Source organism: Cheilinus undulatus, linkage group 10, assembly GCF_018320785.1.
Source record: "Cheilinus undulatus linkage group 10, ASM1832078v1, whole genome shotgun sequence".
Classification (NCBI taxonomy): domain Eukaryota; kingdom Metazoa; phylum Chordata; class Actinopteri; order Labriformes; family Labridae; genus Cheilinus; species Cheilinus undulatus.
Window position 1 is genome coordinate 23252429 of NC_054874.1, and position 24750 is coordinate 23277178.

At 37.8% G+C, this 24750-nt stretch overlaps 1 protein-coding gene across 1 annotated transcript; it reads right to left on the reverse strand.

The window, feature by feature from the left end:
• Window positions 1-1827: 1827 nt before the first annotated feature.
• Window positions 1828-24750, reverse strand: gfpt2 (glutamine-fructose-6-phosphate transaminase 2). Its single transcript, XM_041797608.1, has 19 exons — window positions 24637-24750; window positions 23001-23108; window positions 22218-22322; window positions 21823-21948; window positions 20924-20982; window positions 18183-18317; window positions 17189-17250; window positions 14669-14748; window positions 9533-9632; window positions 9183-9346; window positions 8799-8894; window positions 7123-7220; window positions 6920-7040; window positions 6538-6695; window positions 6200-6314; window positions 4515-4642; window positions 4202-4369; window positions 3917-4078; window positions 1828-2054 (listed from the first exon to the last, which is right to left on the reverse strand). The coding sequence occupies exons 1-19, from the start codon at window positions 24641-24643 to the stop codon at window positions 2010-2012; spliced, it is 2037 nt and encodes a 678-aa protein (XP_041653542.1). The 5' UTR covers window positions 24644-24750; the 3' UTR covers window positions 1828-2009.

The following is a 24750-nucleotide window of genomic DNA, read 5'->3' on the forward strand; positions in this document are numbered from 1 at the left end:
AGAGCGAGCATGCGGATGACGTCATCGCGTTTTGCGTGGGCGAAACTTTTCTGAAAAAAAAAGAACTTTGAGAAGACTTTCGTGCTGTATGTAGGTGATTAAAATATTGGTCCCTAGATGAAGACACAGACTCAAAAAATCATACATTTACCAATAATAATGAGTCTATAACCATGTATTATGCATCACATCCATCATCCCTACCAAAAGAAAGACCTATGTGGTTCATTAGCCCAGTGGTTCTTAACATGGGGGTCGGGACCCCCCTGGGGGTCGGAATATATTGTGAAAGGGTCGCCAAATGCCTTCTATAAACAACAAATGTTTCAAACTTGTTTCAAATAGTATATTTTACAAATTTTTAATTAAAAAACATATGCACGAAATTAGTTAAATGTAATATCAAAACATGGTATTTTGGTGATGTATGCTAATATGAAAGTGTTTAAAAAATCATGTCTCCTGTCTTGCAACTTTATTCTTGGGGGTTGTGGGTTGAAAAGGTTAAAAACCTCTCTATTAGCCTGCTGGATTACTCTAATTCGTCAATTGACAGCTAAATATTTTACAGTTTGGACTAGTACAAGGGTGTCTTAGCCTTACATATTCTTAACACAGTACTTTATTATGAAAAAAAGATATAACCTGAAAAGTGAAAACATCCCAATCCATAAGGAAAAATTACTGCTGATAAGGTAGCATAAAATGGAGTAACTCCAACAGTGTGGAAATTGAGGAAATAAATAACCCGGCAGACATTTGCCATCTCCTGTCATGATAAGTGCTAAGTATAAAATCTGACATCAGTGAGAGGTAACAAATATGGAAAAACTACACATTCCCAACCAAATTATTAATCTGTTTATTGATTGATAGTGTCTGTTTATAATTCTATAAAACAAACAGTATAAAATACAATCACAGTTAAACATATAAATCAAACCCTCTTTTAAACCCTTATAAAATAAAATCAGATAAATATAGAGTATTATTCATGTCATAAACCCCTACAAATGGCTGGCAGAACAAAATATTTTTCAGTGTCACTGAAAATAATTATTGCTGCATAAGTGCTTCTTAAATAATTTTCATAAATGTCTTTGGAACTCTTAAAATCTGACAAGAATAAGGAAAAATGTAAAGAAAGTTTGGGAAATCGGTTCACATTCTATCATCAACTGTCTTTGGAAACTGCAATTCTGTTAAACAGAATACGAACAATATATTGTGCACACACAATATATTTTAAATTAAAATGTAATAACGATACAATAAATCAATTACACATTAAAATGGTCAAGTAATGGTTGTCAAATCATACAGAGCAGTTTTTTTTTTTTTTTTTACTAAAAATGAAGTTATGGTTAAGAAAGGCACAGTGATGGCATGGATGTGCAGTAAATAAAAATGAGATTTGCATGATTCAGAACTCTTAAGAATGAAACTCCTACATTGCCCACAATGCAACCAGAGGTAAGAAGGCCCCAGTTGCTGAAACGAGTAATAATTAAAAAAGAACTAGAATTTATCAGCTCACTCATGATTGTGTACATAAATAATGCACATTTGGTCCCCATATTGCACAACTGTAAACACTTCAATATACAATACCATTGCTTCTCTTCCTCGCCTGTTGTGTGTTTTTGGCTCAGCTGAAGATGAGACAAAAGGCACAGCATGATGCTTTGGATGTTGCTTCATAGATTGTTCTGCGAGGCCTCCATGGCACTGGCACTTCCTCAGCAGTAAATTGGTCAGACTTCACATTTCTCATTTTTTTCATACACATTGTACCATTAACACCCCCCCCCACCCCCCCACCCCTATCAGACACTCTCACTTCAGTCACACTCTCTCATTGGTATACGCGGGCATTCAGAGATCCTCATCCCAGCCCCATCACACACACTCTCACAAAACACTAAAACACACATATGCAAACATTTGAACATTCAATTGCACAATAAATCTATGAGCCCCCTTCTTCCTCCTCTGTGGTGTTTTTTGAATTATTCCACGGTCACAGATTTGGCCAAGTTTCTAGGGAAGTCAACCTAAAAACATAGAGAGAAGTTTTTTTTTAGAGCAAATCAACATAAAATCATATCAGGATGTATGATTCAACTGATTTAAATGGGAAAATGTCCAAGCTTTTTGTTACATTTAGTCCAATCAGTACATTTTAAATTGTGCACTGCTTGCAGGCTAATTTAGACAGATAACTTAAGTTGTAGTAATTTTATACTTGAGATGTGTCATTATCTGCTCTGTCATTGCCAGCTCTGTCTTTCATTTGACCACGCTCTTACATTCAACCTTAACACCACACAACCATTCACTTGCAGGCAGCTACTGGGGGGTTTGTTATTATTGTTCTAATACAACAAACAGAGCAAATATGACTGGGAAACCTATACCTGTCTCCTATGGTTTCCATGAGTGAGAGGAAAATGATAACAGCAGGGAACAGGAAATTTGAGCAAACAATAATAGATTTGAGAACAAGCAGATATTTTGTGCATAAACAGGGCAAATCTAAGCACAAGGAAGCAGTTTTGAGCACAAAACGTTTCAAGAGAAAGTAAAAAACAAGTCCACAAAAAAAGAGAAAGTTTGCTCTCAAAACTTTAAATGTACTCTTGAATTAAGCCACAGAAAATAACCCTGCATGTACTAAAACAACTGCATGTAAATACAAATTTTGAGAAGTGATGAGAAAAACTATGTTCTGTTGATGCAGAACTATCTAACCATTAGAAATATGAGTACATCTGCCTGAACTGCAACAAAACAAACACATGAATGAGCTAAGATAAAAGATTAAGAGGATTAACTCTCACAGAGACATAAACTAACCAGTTCTTCTTAAGATCATGAAACTGACTGAGGGAAAGACACTATACATTCTATTTCTGTGTAAACCATGCAAATGCATGGAGTCTGTCCAAACAGAGACATCATACTGCCTCCTTTTGCACCTACAGTAAAGATATGAAGAGTCAACCAATGTGGTTGGCGCAAACAGCACACCAGCCATCCTACAACTGTTCAATGTGGTTGAGGTCAGGACTGCTGGCAGGCCATCCCATCCTCTCCACTCCCAAATTCTGGAGGTAGTCTCTGATAAACCCCACTCTATGAGGGCTAAAATTGTCATCTTGGAGGACAGAGTTTGGACCTCGGCTGTGGAGATATGGGATTTCCACTGGCAGAATTTCATCTCGATGGTTCTCTGCAATGAATTTGCCTCCAATGATGACAAGCCTTGTTTTTTTTCACTGAGGGAGATGCTGCCCCAAACCATCACACTGCCTCCACCAAAGGATGTTTCTCTATTGGTACAACAATCAACATAGCATTCTCTGCATCTTCTCCACAATTTGACCCTACAATCCAATTACCGTAGGCAGAATCTGGACTCACTGCTGAACATAAGAGGTGCCAAACAGCACCTGATTGTCAACACCTGGGGGTACCAGGAGCTCAAAACAAGAGTCAGTAGCAAGAACAGAATAAGCTGTTTCTTTCTTTTCTGCCAAGTTTATATCAATCTTTAAAGAGATACAAATAAAAACATATTGAAATAACACATTTTAAAAGCACTGGATGTGTAAATTCCTAATTTCATACCAGGGTATACACAAGTCAATTTTGTTTAAAATTATAATAGCAAAATCCTTATATTTATATGTGATAAATATGAACTGAATTTTTGAACATAATAATAATAAATTCCTGAAATAATGTCTAAGTCAGTCAAGCAGTGCATTATGTTTAAATGGGGCTTAAGCAATAACATTTATAATATTTAGACACAGCAGATATTTACTACTATAGGTGTTCATTCTCTGTGTGTTCTTTATATACAGTGAGAATCAAAACAAACAGCTAGTGTCAAAAATTGTCAACTACTTACGTCATATCCTCGCAGGACAGCCAAGTGGAAGGACAGCAGCTGCAGGGGGATGACACTGAGGATGCCCTGCAGACAGTCAACAACATGTGGCAGCTCGATGGTCTGATAGGCATTTTTAGTAATCTCAGGGTCGTCCTGGCAACAGAGGATGATGGGTCGACCCTGACAGAGAAACACATATGGAGGAACATTTACTTTAGTCAGTCAATTCATGTTGTTACATTTCCTGACTGTAGCTGAGTGTGTTTCAGTGTTTGTTGACTTATGAGTTCTTCCTGGACATACCGATCTGGCCGTGACTTGCTGCAGAGCATTCTGGCACTTTGTGTAGCAGGCATCTTTCATGATGATCATAATCACAGGCATGTCTTTGTCAATGAGTGCAAGAGGACCGTGCTTCAGCTCCCCAGCCAGGATTCCCTCAGAGTGCATGTAAGTGATTTCCTTAATTTTCTGCATTAAAAAAAACAAAAAAAAACAGGGGCCATTAATCACTTAATATAATACATAACGGCACTACTTTCTTTTACCTTCGTTCTGATGTTCTGATGTTATTCCGTGGGAAGTGAATTGCATTTTTTTTTCACAGTTTACTCACCAGTGCCCCCTCCAGGCATGTGGCATAGTTGAAACCTCGGCCCATGACCAAAAGAGACCTTTGCTGATACATTTCATTGGCGATTGCCTTGATCTTCTCATCCAGCGCCAGTACCTTCTTTATCAGCTCTGAGGGAGAAGAGATGTTAAAAGGTATGAGATTTTTTTATTTTATTTTATTTAACCAGGAAAACCTCATTGAGATCAATAATCTCATTTACAGTAGTGTCCTGGCCAAGAAAGGCAGCAGCACAATGAACAGAGTTACAGACATGAAACACAGATCAAACAAATCCTGGATCACAGAGCTCAAATTCATTGGTCAAAACATCTACAACTTGAAGCATCATCCTCCAGTGCCTTCAATCTACTTTTAAAAAGATTCAACAAGACCAGCTCTCCAAGACAAAGAGTCTCCTGTAGAAGATTCCAGGCTGCAGGAGCAGCGCACCTGAAACTTCTTTGACCCATTTCAAGATGGACTTTGGGAACAGAGAGCAGAAATATGTCTTGCAACTAAGTCACAGAGCAAAGACTGTAACTTCCTGAACTTTTCATGTGAATAAAATCACACAAATATGATGAAAGCAGATTTAGTATGGCCTTATAAACAAAGATAAGCCAATGATTTAGCCTACGCTTTGATAAGAAACTTGATCATACAGAGTACAATGATGAATTAAGGACTTAAGGTTTGTTATAAACCTCAGCGCCCCATGATACACAGTATTTAAAGATTTAAGGCAATGAGAAGATGCATGCAAGTACAAAACATCACCATAATCAATTAAAGGCAGAAAAGGGGCTGCAACAAGTCTTTTCTTTGCAGTAAATGAAAAACAGGACTTATTTCTGTAATAATAACCAAGCCGCAACTTTAACTTCTTGACAAGTTGGTCAATATGTGGCTTAAAAGTCAAAGAATCATCAATCAAGAATCCAAGATATTTTTTAGAAGGCGGACTCAATCTCATCACTCTGAGACGTGGTATCAGAAGGCAGGTTCAGTGATGTTATCTTTGTGTTTGAAAACATCATCAGTTTGGTTTTGTCAGGATTAAAACCAATTTTAACTCGCACAAAGTGTCCTGTACAATATCAAAAGCTTCTTGTAAACAACAGAGAGCCTGATGCTGTGTAGGAGCAGAGCAATAAATGACAGTGTCATCAGCATATAAACATTTGCATTGGGAACATTTTGACCGATACTGTTGATATAAAGTGTAAACAACAGCGGTCCCAAGACTAAGCCCTGAGGCACTCGATTTTTAACTTCAAGATGTTTAGAGGTAAATCCCTCAGCCTGCACACTCTGGGTTCTGTTTGATAAATAATTTTCAAACCAACAAACAGATTGTTCTGACAGACCAATACAGTGAAGTCTATCTTTTAGAATGACATGGTCCACAGAATCAAACGCCTTTGATAAATCAATAAACATTAAACAAAAATCATTTAACAATTGACATTAACATTGTGGCTTTATAAGTGATAGTTTTAGAATCATGAACAATAATGGAGAGTGTATTAAGAACCCCTTTTTAAGAAAATACATAAGCTTTATTTGTTGATTATGCTCAAATATAGCTCACCATATAACCATCAATATTCAAACATGCTGTATGCTAATGTTGAGACCCAAGAGGGTCTGTGTTTATGATTTTAAAAGTACATTTCTGTACGGACCTGGTAGCATCCGGAGGCCGTTGATGATCTCCAGTCTCCTCGGCTGTAGGGAGAGCCTGTCCTCACTCATCATCAGGGCAAACATGATGAGGGACACAAACTGACTGGTGTAGGCCTAGATAACAAACACAAGAGACACTCATGTAACCCGAAGCTTTGCTGAGCTCTGTGGTAACAAGGGCATATCTAGCCGATAACGCTGTTCTGTGGGATCACGCACACTTTAAATGGACTAACTTCATCATAAAATGAAATGCAAAGTGCCGCTTATGAGCTAGGAAAAGCTATAGCAAGTTAATTTTGAATATTTTATAACAAACGGCATGCACAGTTCTTACCTTGGTGCTAGCAACTCCTATCTCAGGCCCAGCATTGATGTGGACTCCACAGTCTGTTTCTCGACAAATGGAGCTGCCCACAGTGTTTGTTATGCCAACGGTCAGAGCCCCATGATCCTTACAATAGCGTAATGCCATCAAGGTGTCTGCTGTCTCTCCTAAAGGTCCAGAAGAAATCAAGAGATATGCTTTATATACAGAAAAGATTATGAAACTGCCAGCAAGTTTCACAGAAGACCTGACAGTGTGACATACTGGTTTCATAGTAAGAATGAAACTGCTTTCATCCATTCTTAAAAAGTATTTAAACAAAAGAAGTCAACCAGTGTTCTCAGAAAAAGAAGCTAAGCTTGAAAGAAGGGAAGGGTTTTTGTGTTTTCACCTGACTGGCTGATGAAGAAGCACACGTCGTCTCTGAAAACAGGTGTGTTGCGATCAAGGAAGTCACTCGCCAACTCCACCATGACAGGTACCTCAGTCAGCTCCTCCAGGATCTGTCTGGTCTGCCAATTGAGGAAAAACAACTCCATCATTATTATACATCTTCACACCAACACATTTAATCTGTATCACTGTTAAACTTACAGCGACTGCAGCGTGGAAGCTGGTGCCACAGCCGATCATGATGAGCCGTCTGCAGCGCTTGATTTCCTTCAGGTGGTCCTTCAGCCCACCAAGAACCACTACGGGGAAAAAAGACACTTAGCTCAGTCTAATGGGTAATTCTACTGTATATAATATCAGCCATTGTTTACATTAATTTCCCTAGGTCAGGGGTCATCAACTACATGTGTACATGGGCCAGTTTTTGTTTTGACAGACACTGCTGGGCCAGACATACAAATGAACTAAATAAAAAAAAAAAAAAAAAAAAAACATTTTGGTCTAATTAACATATAAGGAAGTATTTTAGCTCCATATCTCTGGGGTTTCTATGCTGTCCATCACTGGGTTTGACATTACTATTCTGTGTCCTGAATGGTGAGCAACACATGCAGGAAGTCTTTTCTTCAATGATGAGCTAGACCACCCATATGAGGGGATAAAGGGGAGAGCTTCCTGGGGCCCAGACAAATGGGGGGCCCATGGAGGTGAGAAAAATTATGGTCCATTGTATAGCTAGTTTTTGATTACCATATGTTATATTCAACCTAAATAATAACCCCTCTTATCAAAGAAACAAAAAGGGATTGTATTTATCTATTTGTACAAAAATATAGCCTTTTTTTTAAAAAGTAAACCTTTTCTCTTTGAACAGAATTACCTTCGTTTTAGTAATGTTCACAATGTGTACAAAGGGCACACTGAGGGAACCACTTGGAAAGTAACGTCAGACTTCATAGTTAAGGAGGAGCTTAAATAACTTTAGGATAAAATGATTAAATAGTTGAGAAAAGAGGGAAAAAATTGTGAAGATTGGCAAGAATGGGTTAAAAGTGGCAAAAATTGGCTAAAAAGTGGTTACGCAGTGGAAAAAAGGGTTGAATGTGGCAAAAAGGGGTTAAGGCAGGAAAAGAGGGTAAAAATGGCCAGAAAAATAGTAAAAAGCAGTTAGAATCCAAAAATTTGTTCAATGTTTTAAATATAGGCAGAAAGATGCTTAAAAATAGGCAGCTAAAGTAGTGAAAAGGCATTAAAAAGTATCAGAAGTACATTCAAGGTGGCAAAAAAAATCAAATGTGGGAAAATAGATGGAAACAGTGATGAAAAGGTGTTAAAAAACGGAAGAAAAAAGTTATTACAATTTCAGAACCCAATAATGAATGGGCCATTGGGGGGTTTTTAAGAGGCCCAGCCAATCTTGAGTGAGGGCCTGATGATGTGTTTATTGTGCATCATGTTTAGTAATGACACCTAACAGGTGGATTTCTGTAAAAATGAGCCAAACCTTTGTCTTCTCTAATAAAACTCCTTAAATATTGATCATTTTAGGGTTGATTTAATGGCTATAGGGAAATAATACAAAAGATTCCCTAAAAACCATACGTTTTCTGAATCTAATAGTCTTTTGGGGGCCAAAAGGGAAATTCTGGTTTGTCTGATATGGCCCTGGGCCACCAGTTGATGATCACTGCCCTAGGTAATCAAATTTTGAACAGGCAAAGATAAGCAAGGTCCCACAAACACTCCCAAGATCCTGTATCCTGAATTACATCCAGCTAATGCTGACTCAAGGTATTCAGCTGCTCTACATTTACTTTAATTGTAATTCAAAAATGTATTTCTCTCTTAAGCAAGGCCAGATGTAAAGTGATCCTTACCTGAGTTGGTGTCAAAACAAATCCGGCCTCTCATGGTGTTGACAACTGATTCTGGCTGCTCGAAAATCTCCTTCTGCATGAATGAATCAAAGTTACCTGCACAGGTAGAAACATGAATAAATAACAGATTAAATACTCCCCATGACATATGGAGATGTTCTGAGTTTCTACATCATGGAGAGAGTGAATGAGGGATGCTCAAATGTGAATTCACACTGTCATTATGGTTTCACTATCAGCCAGCAGAGGGCACTCAAGTGAAATATATGTAATTCAATGACAGTGCAGTTCAATTTCACTGAGCATGTTCAGTGAACAGAGGAGATTATTTTATTCTAATTTAAATGCTAAATCATGCAAATAAACTAAAAAATGTTGTCTGACCTTTCATGATCTGTTGCAGCTCCATCTGCAGCGTCTGGATCGCCCTCACTGGATCTTCACCGTGCTGCCGGTTGATCCTGTGGATGGACAGTTTCCCACCACTCACCACGGCGATGTCATCGTCCTCCATGTACAGCACCTTTTTGGTGTGTTCAATGATGGCACTGTGAGAGGAAAGAAGTTGAAAAAGAAAGCAAAGTTATGATTGTGTCCTACAGTTTTTGCCTGTGTCTTTTAAGATTCTTTTAAATGATTAAAACTTATCTTAATGAGAACTAATTATTAGATAAAAGTTATATGATATATGTTTCTGTTGACCAAAAAAAACACACAGATGTTTGGTGTCTCACCTGGCGTCAGAGGCAAAGTAATACTCCACTGCGCTGCCATCTCCCACGGAGTCGATGGAGTTGGAGCAGTCAGAACGGTTATGGCTGTTCTTCTCATGGACTACAAGGGCAGGAGGTCAAAGGTCAATGGTTAGAGGTTGCACAGTACGTCTGAGTGACTAAAACAATCAAGATGTGCTCAACACTTGAGTGATTCCTCTACGCTTTCGCATCTTTAGTCATGCCAGTGATAGAGGACTGGTTATGTCATACTGATGATTCTGTTGTAGTTAAATAAAAAACTGTTTCAGGTGGAAGATCCATATAAAAACGTAATAATTATAACAGATTATAGCCATGAAAAAATGTTTGAAAACAGGGTTTTTGTTGGCAGAGTTGCCAAAAACAAGTGCACAAGCTGATCATGGTGCTATTTAGTAATTTTGCCTTGTGCTTTAAAATTGTGAAGAAAGGAAATAACTTTTAAGGGTTTAAACCAGGGGTGTCAAACTCAATCACAGTAAGGGCCAGATTCTGGACTTAGGTCTAACCTTAGGACCTAACAGGGTCAACATTTAACCATAACTGTCAACCGTATTTTCACCAGTAATAAAATATGAAAAAAAAAAAAAAAAAAATACAGCACTGATGTTAAATCATTTAAAAATTCAAAAAAGTAAAAATGATAAGTTTAAAGGCTCAAATCTGAGACTAAAATTCCAATTTATTAGTTCAAAAGATCAGAACACAACATTAAAAATAGAAAAATAATGTTTTTTTAAGTCTGAAAGGTCAAAATATGAGATCAAATTTGAGATCATGAGTTTTAAAGTCAAAATATGACTTAAAATTTTAAATTGTGAGTCTAATAGGTCACAATGTGGGATTAAAAAAGCCAAAATTAGGAGTTGAAAATTTCAAAATATGAGCTAGAATTCAAAATGATAACTTAAAAAGTTGAAATATGATTTAAATTCAAAATTGGGAGTGTAAAAAGTCAAACGATGATATAAAAAAATAAAAATTAGTCATTTTAAAGTCAAAATATGAGAAAAAAATTGAAATCATGTATTTGAAAGTCAAAATATGGGACTAAAAAGCCAAAGTAAGGAGTTGAAAAGGTCAAAACATCGCTCAAAATTTAAAATTGGGAATCGAAAATACAAAACTGTGACATATAAAGTCTAAATTATGAGTTGAAAAGGTCAAAGTATGAAATGAAAAGTCAAAATCATAAGCTTGAGTCGTAAATCTTGAGATGCAAAATTGAAAATGTGAAATAAAACACAAATTAATTTTTTCCCCCTCATTCTTGACTTTTTCTGAAATCTTTCTTGCTCTTTCCTTTTTCAGATTTTTATGGCTTAACAAGGATATTTTAAATAATCAAGTTGTAAGTTTATATTATTACTGGAGGAAATCTGCACGCCTCATACTGGTGGGCAAGTTATAATACAAATATGATATGATCTTATATGGTCAGATATAAACGTTCCATGGGCCGGATTTGGCCCCCGGGCCTTGAGTTTGACACCTTTGGTTTAAACTAAACAACCTTAAAGTATTTTTTTCAACCACTAAAGCAACACACCCTGCTTGGCTCCCTCCCGGCCCCAAATCACCCAGCTCTGCCTTGGACCTTGGACTTCTCAGACTTGAAAGCCATTATGAAAACCATAAATTTTAAGTAAACAGATAAGACAGTCCTACATACAGTAGGGACAAAGAAGCAACAACAGAGCCCTTGAGTTGTTGCATGTGTCAAATCATTTTAAAGACAGATACTTTTATTGTGGCAAGAATAAAAGAGTTTAAAAGGAAAATCTCTCTTCTTATGTCTGGAAACTGGAGGACTGACTGAAACCACTTCCTTAGCTAGAATGAATTTCCAAAAGACCATGACCCTCTACAAGGACTGACAGGAATCTCTGGCAAGAAAAGCGGCTTTCCAAGAAAAAAATTTTAACAGAATTATTGCATAACAAATTACAACGCCACAAAAAACATCTCATACTACATCTAGAGTTAGCCAAGGGCAGCACACGGAGTGAATCAGTGTGGATTTGTCACAGTAAAGCTGAGAAAACAATAGCTGGAGCAACCTTACACAAAAACCACTGAATACAGTATAGCACATGTTATGAGGCGACTGTACTATATCCAGCTTCAGTTTTAACCTCTGGCAAATTTAGGACTAGTGCATACAAAGATTGCCTTGGTCAGGTTTCTTAAACAAATGAGAACAGATAGTAGGTAAAGCAGGGTGCTCAGGAAAAAAAAAGAGTATCATCAGGAACATGTCCCAAAGGTCTAAAAAAATTGATGTATTTTTTGGATTCTGAGTCAAACAGGGCTAAAAGAAATAATAAGAAAGGGGAAATGAAAACTCACAATGTGAAAAAAAAGTGGTAAGGAGGCATTTAGGGTTGGATAAGGTAATTTTATCTAAAAAGATGGGCTGCTTTCTTCAAATCAAATCATTAAAATTACATGTTTATATGAAAAGATGTTTGATGAACCAAGCTTAGGGAAGATCACAAATAAGATGTTAAAGACAAAGCTTTAGATGATTGCAATTTATGAAAATGTATAAAAATATATATCATGATGACTCTCCATCTTGCTAATGCATTCACCGTTTATTTACTCATTGACTATTTACTTATTTATTTTAAAGAGGGTGGTAAAAACAAACAAAAAATTTTTTTATTAGGGCTGCTAGCATTAATGTATTAACCCTTAAAAAACAAAACAAACCATCATCTTATCATGGATTTAGCGACCTGGATTTGTTGTCAAAGCTTTAAATAAACACCGTGCTTTAGACCCGGATCAAAAATGTTCTAGAAGGGATATAATACCAGGAGATGTCTGTAGATTGGCAAAAAGTTAAGCTTCGGATCACAATGTACTCCACAGAGATCCGTCTCATGGATTCTGAGATGTTGGAAATGATGCATGTGCTAGCACGGGTCAGATAGTTAGTTGGGACAAGATTTAGATCCATAATATCACTATTTTTTAAAAACATTAATTGCATGAATTATTGTCCCTTGTTCACAATTTCTTTATAAATAAAAGCAGGTATTTATCAAAATGAGAACAGTACAAAAATCTAACATGAAGCAAGAGTGATTTAAAATGTAAAATAGTGGAATTTCAAAAGGAAGAAAATGTACAAAATTAATCACAATTAACTTTAGAGAGTAATCTAATTATTTGACAGCTCTAGTGTTAAAATATCTATCTTTGCATCAATGCCATAAACTGGAACAATAAAGTATCAAAAAGATGTGTTTTGCACTCAGGGTTTACAGTTAAATAATAATGTAAAAAGGCCCAAACCAACCAATTAATCCCAAACCCTAATGCAGCTCATCTGAGGCATGTAACTCAATAGTTTCAATAAGTATGCTCAGTGACATGCGTCTTCATTATAATAAACACATGCTGTGTAGTTTGTTTTGAGTTGATCCTACACACACCATCCTGTTGCTGTAAATAGGCTACTCACTGGCAAAATCAAAAAAGTCCCAAACAAATATTTATTTCTGAGTCTGCTTAAAACTTCAGAGCACTTCACTGAATTGAAAGTACACATGCATGACCCATTTTAAGATTTAAACTTCGGTAGGAGGAAATACAGTAGATCTCGGCACAAAGACATCAACTTGTTAAAGAAGTCAGAGTCAGAGGTGAACTAACACACCACTGGTTTGGATCTTTGTTTGCAACACCCCTAAAGATGTGTTTGGAACATACAAGTGTTGTAAACATTGAGAGAAGCCTGAGAGATATTAGCCATTTGGTTACCAAAGGGGGCTTCTGAAGCCAGTCAGCTCTGGATATCATAATGTACGGTAAATGCTGTCTCAAGCTAAGTTTTAATCAGTCTGCTGCAGTTGAAGAGGTGAAGCTTAAAGGTGCAGCATGTAAAATTAGGGAATATTATCAACATTAAACAGAATCTAGATTGCTATGCCCGTTCTGGTGGTAATCGTGGCAATCAGTGGACTTTAGATAAATGAGTGTCTGTTACTTGCTCAATTCTGTGTTACTGTAGAAACATACAAGATGCAAAAATCCAAGTTGGCAGAGTTCATGGAGGGAACCCTCCCTATGTATGAATATAGGGTAAGTTAATAAAAATAAAACTATTTTATATGCCTGTTTATGAATATTCTGTTTCGTTTTAACCAAATATGTTCAGCTAAATGCTACTTGGCAGAATATTAAATACTGCACCTTTAAGGTCTTTACCATGCTAGCTTGCAGTCCTACCAGCTAAATGTTTTTTTGAAGCAAGTTGTAAACATGTTCATCCTACTTTAAAAATGTGTATTTGAAGATGGGCTTAAATTCAATGTCTAGTGCTTCTGTGGCCAGTCTCGGGAGGCAACTGCAATTCCTAGATTAACTTCATTTTTCAACTCTTGGTTTGAAAAAACATGACACAAAAAATTTGAGCAGGTTATTGATTTTTCTTTTACCCCAAAAAATGTCTTTTCACAGTCAATCTGATGAATGCTCAACAATCATAGAGTCAGTCTGATGACCATTCAACAGTCATAGAGTTACTTTGTTGACCATTCAACGATCACAGAATTACTCAGATGACCATTCAACAGTCACAGAGTAACTCTGGTGACCATTCAACAGCCACAGAGTAACTCTGGTGACCATTCAACAGTCACAGAGTAACTCTGGTGACCTTTCAACAGTCACAGAGTAACTCTGGTGACCTTTCAACAGTCACAGAGTAACTCTGGTGACCATTCAGCAGTCACAGAGTTTCTCTGGTGACCATTCAACAGTCACAGAGTTACTCTGGTGACCATTCAGCAGTCACAGAGTTACTCTGGTGACCATTCAACAGTCACAGAGTTACTCTGGTGACCATTCAGCAGTCACAGAGTTACTCTGGTGACCATTCAACAGTCACAGAGTTAACAGGAAAAGATCAGTTACACTATCAAATTTGCAAATATGATACGCAAATGACTTGTGCACACTCTGTCGTGTGTAAATATATTACATGTCTTGCTTTGAGTATTCCTCTGTGTACCTGCAGTGAGTCTGTGTGAGTGTGCATGGAGGCAGATATTTGTTCTGTGCTGAAAGTGGATAATGGCAGGCAGAAAGAGGAACAGAGCTCACCACTGTTGTACTGCACAGGGATGTTTTCGGTCAGCAGCTCCTGCTCGCTTCGCACACCAATGAGCAGCGGACTTCCTCTCCTGCAGGGATGAGAATGAAGCAGACAGCGAGGAAGAGACAGAGAGAGAAGGAGAGAGGGATGGGGTGGGTGGGGTGGGAGACAGGAGAGGATTAGGCATTGTAGACACACAACAAGGTCAGACATGCGCATACACACTATCACGAGGTGCCTTGTAAAGATATTGTTGAGTTAACTTATTATCCCTTCTTACAGTACTATCTAAAAAAACACAAATTATTTGGCATGACTTATAATGTTTCCTCAATTTTCAAATCTGTATTTATCTGTTTCCCTGTAGTGTCCAATTCCTCCATTTATTTGATTACTCATATGTTTTTGCACAATCCGAAGGTTGCATGTGCAGACAGATAATTAGATATCATACCACTTCAAACTAAGCCTTAGTAACTGTTTAAATCTTGAATCAGGGTATGTACATAAAAATCTGACAATAAATGTAATACTTTTTAAGACCTTTTTCAAGACTCTCTTCATACATTTTAAGATTCTGTTGCATCTTCAATTTCTAATCCATTACATGAACAACACATTTATGTGTTAATAGTAAGACAAAGATGTTACAAAATGGAAAATGCAGATAATAATTCTTACTAAAGTGTGCAAATAAGGTTTGTTTTAGATGGCTTTTATACTAGACTATGAGAAGAAAACCCCTTTTACTATGAGGTAGCTGACAATGGAAGGTCCTATTTTTTACTCCAGCTGCCTAAAAATAGTTGTACCAGAATCTAGAAGTATCTAAAGTACTTACAAGATTTACACTGCAGTTATAGCCAAAAAGTATTGCCCATTTCAGGATATTTATAATACTCTTTAATTCTGATTTCAAAGCATATAAAGCCTACAACCTCTTTAGATTACTCTAAAATCTAAAATACAAGTTTAAGACCGTATAGCCCTGCATTTAAGATTTTTTAATACTTTTTTAAAACCTTAATTTTGACAAAACTGATTTCTTAACTTCTAATCATTCTTAAGGCTCCTCATACACCCTGCGAATTTTAGAGACATAGATTGATATTGGCATCCCTTGAGAATTTGCTTAATAGCACCTCTAACTGATTCACTGCATCCTCATGGCTACAGACATCATGTGGACAACTCCTATTGGCTTCCATCCCAGAGGAGGTGCCACTACATGTACTTTTGACAGTTATTAGAGGAGGGTGTACCTAACCTCAAAACAGATGAAGTCCTTAACTTGTGGCCACAATGCAAACAGTTTATCGAGAAAAACTTCACAGTTCATGGTGTGATTATGACACCAACTCTTGAGAAATCGCACCCAAAGAGCCTCTCCTTAATTCTTTCTCTGTCTGGATCCCTCTTTCTTTTCTCGCTGCTTCAAATTTCTCTGGGAATCAGCTTCGCTGACGTAAGAACCCTGGTTGTTTTAAGGGGTGTGGGTCTTAGAAAAGAAGGCTAGCAAACAGAAACATGAGGTTACTAGCCAATACAATATTTACCCTGTGGGAGGGAGGGATGAGAAGAAAAAGGATATAAGGCAGGGAAGGAGTAAGTAGGTGAAAGACAGGGTGGTGGGTAGAAACAGAATGGAGGAACAATAGACAGAGAGAGAGTGAAACACAGAGAAGCTGAGAGAGGGTAAAAGAGCTGCAGGGAGGTTGATACAAGATGACAAAGGGCGGGTGGTGACTACCAGTACTGGATAATTACAAACATTCCTCCATCTACAGAGTCAGTGCTGACTGTTAAACAATACCACATAAGTACACTACAGTATGGTGCCAACTGTACATTTTTAATCAAAAACTACAACACACAAAAGAAAAATAAGATGCCAAAGTCTCTTGATTAAAGCAGCAGGTATTCCATGCCGACACTGGTACATCAGGTCACCTGTCTACATAAAACCAAAGTAACAGTCGCTTTATCTCCCTTCATTTCCCCGCCCTCACTTTCCTTCTTCCAACTCCCGGCTCACTGAAGCGGGGAAGGTAAAAAGTGAAAATCAAATGATGAGAGGTGATTAAGCAGGAGTGTTTTTGGCAGCAACATTTCCCGGAGATGAAACAGGAAACTCTGTAGTCTCTTAATGAGTCACATAGAAGCCGGCGTGCAGCCAGTGGTCCAGAGGCCCGAGAGGGAGAGAGAGAACCTGGACTCAGCCTCTGCTCGGACCTACTCTCTGTTTGGGTGTTACAATACAGAAACTGACACACACAGGCAGACTGGCATTTAAAACTCTCACAATTTCCTGTTCTTTTACGCAAAGCAGACTCACAAGTCGTAAGTAATAGATGTAAGCTATGATAAGCCATAATGACTTAATCTAAGGAGTCTCCACAAATCACAGCTATGATTGCCTCATAGTAGTAAAAACAGGAATGACTCATCTCAATGTGTCTGGCTCTCTGCACATACACAGAAAATGTGAAGTGAAATGTCAGAGTGACAGTGTGTGTGTTTTTACTAACCTGGTGGCCACAGCCTCTCCAGGGAAATGACGACTTTTAAACACCAGAGCAAAGGCCCCCTCCTGAGACACAAAGAAGCAGAGTTTACTTTAACTTGATGAAAGACTGATACACACTAATGTTTGAGAAAACTGTCAGGGAGGGTGTGAGGGAAAACCTGAAAAAGACAGACAAAAGTATGGATGTGTATTTCTAAAAGTTTGTAACCTTTAAGAGAAACATTTTCTAGGCACAAACAAATGTTTTATTCTAGCCTGCTGGGGTTTTGTAGTTGAGATGTGGGGTGGGAGTGAGGGTTGGAAGATTGTGCTGTAGTTGGAGGGTGGAGGGGTGGGAGAAATAAGACCTCTATTGTACAACATCAGCTGTGTTTCGAAAGCACAGACTGCAAAGATGCCTGTGGTGTTTAGAGGCAGAGCTGGCTGTGGCTCTGTGTGCTGAAAGTAGGGAAGACGGGGGGGGGGTCATGGTGCTGTTTGTGGGCCTAACTATCTGGTTCCCATTACTCCAAATCCAAAATGGCTGCTTTGGCCCTATCTGGAGGGAGAGGACCCACTCCAGTTTTATGTCCAAGACTATGATGTCATACGATGGAAAAGAGACGCTTGCTCAATTAAAAAAAGTGATGATGTCACTAGTGATGCTGCTAGGGTGGTTGCCATGGAGACTGTTTTTGTGATGGTGTACAAAGTTTTATTGGTCAGGATATTCACACACACACAGCAGAATGAATCTAGAGTTCACGAGTGTGTGTGGGTGACTGGCCAGTGACACATTTTATGACACTATGGTACACGATGCCACCCTTTATAGCTACCAGGAAGCTGCTCATAAAATTTTCCATCTCTTAATGTAGAGCACATGTACTCTATCTCACTTACATTGTAAAGACGTACAAGCAAATTCTTAATAACACAACAAAACAAAGAGCAGCACACTGAGTATTGTGCTGCTGTAGGGTAGTTTGGTGTGTGGTAGAAGTCAGTGAACTCACCAGCTGTTGAATGACTCTCTCCACAAGTTTGGAAAAGGCGACATTATCATTCTCTCTGTTGTCGTAAACATATTTTATCAGTTTCGGGATCACTTCTGTGTCAGTCTCTGACTCAAACTCGTATCCTTTGATGATCTGAGGAGGAAACAAAATAAAGCTTATATTACTGATAATATACTGTCAGTCATTCTGTAAAATCCAGCGGCGCCAACATGACTTCTACCAATCTTTAATCCTGGTGGTTTAAGTCCAGCGATTAAGTCTGATGTTATGAAAGTGGTGTTTACTCTAATACTATCCTTATCACCATCATAATTTTTAGGGTCACCTTTAAAGAGTTTATTAAAAGGAGAAAAAAAAGAATATCAATATTGAATGTTGACAAGCAGAACTGTATGTTGCATAAGGGAGAAGAATTGCAATTCAATAGTTCAATGTTATTTACATTAACATAATGCAAATGTGTTGTAATTTACATACTGCACTGCATGCTTGACTTACACTCATTGATCTAAAAACTGACTCAAATCACTGCGGTAAAATGCCTGATCTCATATGCACATTTGCACCTATGAATCTATTAACTGTAACTTAAACCATTGTGGTAAATTGTCTTACCTCATTTGCAAAATTGCACCTTTATAATCTATTTACCTTACTCAAATAATTAATTTATTCACTGTATCTCAAACACTGAAGACAGAAAGCTTTCTGTGGTAATATGCTTCTCCTCATATTCACATTTGCACTAATCAACTATGCTGAATTATCCTTTCTATCTCATACAAATTTGCTCACATCCTTGCATATTTATACTCTGATCCAGGCAGCATTCTTGCACCATTTGCACATCTGCTTTCAATGGACATGGAGTTAGAAAAAATACTCATAAGAGCTTGTACTTATTTTAGTAGTATTCTAATTTTTTTTTTCTATAAAACACTGTCTAGCTGTAACTTTATGCAGAGTTGTTTTTGTACAGCCTACAACGTATTTTTGCTTTAAATTGTATAGGCTAATTTTTGTTTGCCTGCAAAGAATTTTAATGTTTATGTTTTTGATTTTTCTATCAAATTTTTAGTTAAAGTTCAATAGTAATTTGAGTATATATTTTTTGTTTGGTAAGGTTTTAACTTCTGTGTAGAAGTAGTTCTGGGTCATGGGGGAAGGGTTAAATTTAAGAGAAGGCTCATGTCATGTGTCAACAAGCTTCTATAGGAAACCTTGAATTTCCCTTGGGATCAATAAAGTATCTGTCTGTCTGTCTGTCTGTCTATCTACCATCTAACAATCATTAATGTTGTCCTACTTATCTTACTGCTGCATGGTGGTGCAGTGGTTAGCACTGTGGCTCCTTTGCAGGAAGTTTCCTGCTATGAATCCATGTCAAATGGCCTTTCTGTGTGGCTTTTGCATGTTCTCCCTGGGCTTTACCACTGATTATAAATTGCCTCAAAGTGTGAATGTGAGCAACTTCTTTCAACTGTGGTAACCAGCCCTGGGTTTCTCTTGACTAATGACAGCTGGGATTGGCTTCAGCCCCCAGAACCCCAATAAACAGCATAAATGATGGATGAATGGATTTAAAGTAAAGCTTTAGTCTTTGACTATATCATCATTCTAGCAAAACAACTACCATGTAAACTAAACAGAAACACCCCTGATACTCTTCAGTTATTTACTTGCTCTCATAAGGACATCACAAATTACCACTGTATGGCAAAAAATAATTTTGAGCACAACTTTGAAAAGGTGCCCCTGTTATTGTGAGTCGAAGACTGTAGCAAAAGTCTCAGCCATCAACAGAAATAACAGTGGAAATACTTAGGGATTATCCTTAGTCATAGATTTCGTGGGTATCAAGCTCAATGATGTACTTGAGTATTAATTTTCTTGTTACCTTTACCCTTTACGTAAGGATGCATGTTTAAAGTTCTTTCATTTTCTAAATAGGCTCTTCTCCTCAGCCTTATAGTGTTGGTAGAAAATAAGTTTGTTTTTTTTTTTTTTTTTAATAAATTTGCAATTCTTTCCAATGCTAATGGCCTATTTTGGCCTAAATGAATGGTACAGTAAAACAGAGAAAATAGATTTAATCTCTTTCATTTCAGCTGAAAAAATCTAATTTGGAAGGCTATCTTTTACCCTGTAGAACACTTCTAGAACATTTTTAATCATACATGATAAAATGTACATTTCAACGTCTTCTTCCCTTGAGATTTGAATCAGTATCAGCCTTTTTTACACTACAGTATCACCTGTACTTCGACTTTTAGCACCCCCACCTCTAACATGATTAGATACACTACAAAGAAAAAAAAGATAATTTAAGTACAGAGAGCTGCTTTAATTTAGAAATAAAACCTGTAAATAATAACCCATAAATAATGTACAATAATTTCACTGTAATGAACTGTTTTTACAGTCATGTGTTTTAGGTGCTATATCTGCTGTTCTATCTTTTGCAGTTGACAAACTGACTCAGCAAACCCAGCTAAATACACTTCACAAATGTCACCTTAATCACAGCATATTTGTTTTACTTGTGTACATAACAAGAGTGCCATATAAGGTCTACAGTGTAATTTGAGAAGGGTCATAACTATGACTGAACAGAAGAGTTCTTAAGCCGGTAATGGTAGTACGAGCTCTACCTGTGGGGCGGGTCTGAGAATGGCACTGAACAGGATCCTTACTTATTTGTTTGCACAAAAGAAATTCCTGATGGTAGAGTGACTTACGAGGTACTCCTTCAGCTCTTTGTAGTTGGTGATGATGCCATTGTGGATGACGACAAACTCTGAGGAGAGGCAGCGAGAGTGAACGGATTAGACAAAGGTGTCAAAGGTCAAAAACCAGTCTTTGTGAAGTTGTAATAAATCACTTGTACATTCTCTTCTTGTATTCATTATTGGGATTCACAAATCAAAGGCCGTTTTATTTTTAAGGTAAATGCACCGAAAATAGAAATTCCACAGGAATAGATCCTGGAGATGATACTATTTGTAGTCAAACCAGAGAAGTGTGTACAACGGCAGGTTGTTGTTATTTCAAGAATGTGTGCTTGTTAGGTTAAGGTAACAATGGAAAAGAATCCATGCAGGCAAACTGTGGATTTAAGCATAAATACAGTGACGTGGAAGAGATGAATGGTTAAGGCGGCCACATTTAAAACACAAAGGTGATATCTTATCATATATGATAACACAGTAGCAAAAGGTCCACACCAAATATTACTAATACACTAATAAATGGTAATATATTACACATATAAGAGCCTTGGTGGCACATCTTTTCCTTACACTTTGGACCTTTATGAGCACAAATAGCATACCTTTGTATAATCAAGGGCATTTTTTACACACCTATAAGTATTTTACACTAATGAAAGACATGGCTGTCTATTTGATGAGAATAGAAGCTGCTTAAGGGTGTGTTTCATAAGGTTAAATAGGAATGTAACCAGTCATTTTAAAGTATAATTACAGGATAACACTGACGTGATGATGAACTTTGGGTTCACATTGGGTAAAAGATACCAGATAGACTGAGGTTAACTTAGAAAGCATTTATAGTTGGTGAAGAAGGGTGTTGGGTGCATTTATGTACTGTAATGTGTGTTGAAGTACATTGATCTTACCATTGTTCTTGTCAGAGCGATGAGGGTGGCTGTTGAGGGCGTTCGGCTCTCCGTGTGTGGCCCAGCGAGTGTGAGCGAGGCCAAAGTGTGTGCTCAGTTGCTCTTCCAGGTCCAGTGTGTCTTTCTCTGTGTGAGAAAAACAAGATATTACACCACTTAGTGATATGAACAGATGTGGGGAATTAATAAAGCAGTGCATTTTTTATTTTGAGAGAATTTTTAAAAAGGAGTGAATAACAAAAGGCTTTAGATTATGAACCATATCGAACAAACTTAACTGACACTTTAAAAAGGGATTCAAGAGGAAATATGCAAAATGAAAATTTTAATCTATAAACATTTTAATGAAAACATATTGACTGATTAATATATGTGATAAATAGAGAGAAACTTACTGTAAAGCTCTTCATCCAGAGCCTTAACCTTTCCCTTCTTCTTTATTAAGCAGATGGTGTTGCCGTTGATGTCAGTTGTCTTGTTGGGCCCGTCCACTGCAATACCTGCATACAGAAAAGACAGAAATAAAACAGAGACACTAAAAAGGTCTTGCTTAAATTAGTGATTAGAGTTGAAACTAAACATTGTCATGAAAATGCAGGTAACAACGTTTAGTTAAGGAGAATAAGGAATAAGCTATTGCGTGCATGGCCCATGTGTGACATGTTTAACTGTGTTCAAAAGACCTTTTAGTGTGTGGCTTCATCTTACTCAAATAGGATGAACAAACACTGTGAAAGTCTGGGCGTGTGTGTTAACATTATTAAATGTCCATGTGGCAGCAGGCTCTGAGAGCAATGTCCCTCTTCTCAAGGTTTAGTCTTGGTTTCTATCATGACATACCAAATGATGACGTGATGATTAATTATAACACAACTCTCCTGAAGAGAACAGGTGTTAGCTGTTGTACCTGTTTAACTTCATTTCATTACAGCGATAATAATAGTAATCCAGAATAAAAGCCTCATGTGTGGGGGGTGTGTCTGTTAATCAGAGGCTACTGTATACACTTCGTATCTATGGCTGTGAGATCATTTTAAGTATGAAAGCATTCAAATGCTTCAATGCTTTATTTTCTCAGTACATAACACACAGGTGCAGCATGGAGGTACTATAAGCTTTTGTGTGGTGTGTGTAATGTGTGTGTGTGTGTGATTAGGCAGTGAAGCTGAGTGTCTTACCTGCTGAATCGTACCCTCTGTACTCCAGTCTCTGCAGTCCCTTCACCAGCGTCTCAAATATCTCCTTTCTGGTGCGAGGCACTTGGTAATTCAGGTAGGCAAAGATTCCTTTTGGAGTAAGAGGGCAAAAAAGTTAAATGTTTTTAGGTGGACAAACTGGATAGAAATTTCAAAACTGCAAGAAGCACAGGAGACATATTTTGACTTTAAAAATCTGTTTGTTTTAAGATAATATTGGATTAAGGATTAAGGAGATTAGAACAGTTCAAATAATGATCATGCACTTTCTTGTCATCCATGGATGAGCAAACCATAAATTACAGCTATATAACGTTTATCAGCTATTTGATGTTACACTAATATTCACTACAGAAGCTATATTTAAAAATATCTTAAGATTACTCTTGAGGTGCCAGAGGTGGAGATACTAGAACAAGACTATTGTACCAAGGTAAAGTACATTGGTTCTGCATGAATAGAAGTAAATTACTACTGAGTAGCTAGTTTTGATGCCTGAGGGGCTTGTAAAGTAGAATATGATCTTCCCTTGTTGGCAATAAGACAAAAGAAGAGAATATAACTCCAACCAGGTTGTTTAAGTTAATTAACACCTTTAAGTGAAATGCAGCAGCTGTTTTGGGGATAATGTGGAATTATTCTCTCCCTTTGTGCACCAACATGTAGTTAAAAGTCACACTACTGGCCAGTTTCATGTCCTGGAAAGGAAACTAGAGCCTCCTTGAAGTATGATACTTCCTCCAAAATATACTTAAATGAAGGTAAAATGACAGATTTTTAAATTAACCCCCCCCCCCCCAGTACACAAAAGTTACAGTAATTAAGTAATTAGAGTAAATATAATTAGTTACGTTTCACCCCTGGATAAAAGTAATAATCAAAAGACTGCTGGGTATGTAGTGTGTGTGACTTTGTGTGTGACTGTGTGTAGGAATGTTCCGGGCAGCCCTCTCCCGCAGGCACACAGCTGGCCATTGACAGGCGCACATTGCGCGCAGTGTTGGAGCAGCCAGGTACAGGCAGGCTGCTGTAAACTCCCATAGCCTTGGCCTCTTCCTTGCAGACACGAGGAGAGGCCGAAGCACTGTTAAAGATTTACTCTGGGCAGTAAACGTCCCTGTAGGTGAGTGGGACGTGTGGGCTCGCTGTCAAAAATGGGGGGGGGGGGTCGTCTCTCATGGGTCAACCCCGTAGAGCTGTGGGGGTGACGTGGGCCACTCCATGGACGCAGGGCAATCAAAAACCGCATATCCACATTTTTTCTGACAGTAGCTGGTATGGCTGGCTTGTTCTGTTAATGATAACAGGGAGGGAAACTTTGACACGTAGCAGTTGGGTTTAAAGCTCTCCGGGCATCTCCAGATCAGAGAAAAGAGCAGCTTGTCCAGCTGTAGCAGCTGTTTTCATCACTATTTGAGTTGTAATAAGATTGGAGTAACAGTGAGTTTGACTGCGTGTCATGACGACAAAAAAAAAAAAAAAATATCAGAGCTGTTGCGGTCAGGTTAAACGGCTGACATCGTAGCGAGAGCACCGGGCACCAGGAGCCCGTGCGTAAAACGCGCAATCCCTCTCCATAAGTGTAAAAAAGGAGCAAATGTAAAAGAAACAAACTTACCACACATGGTTCAAGCGTTGTCGTCCTTCAGCTGAGAAAGTGACTCGTAGTTTCCCGTAGTAGTTTGAAGTGATGCTTCTGTCTCTGCTGTGGTAAATCCTCAGCGACTGCATA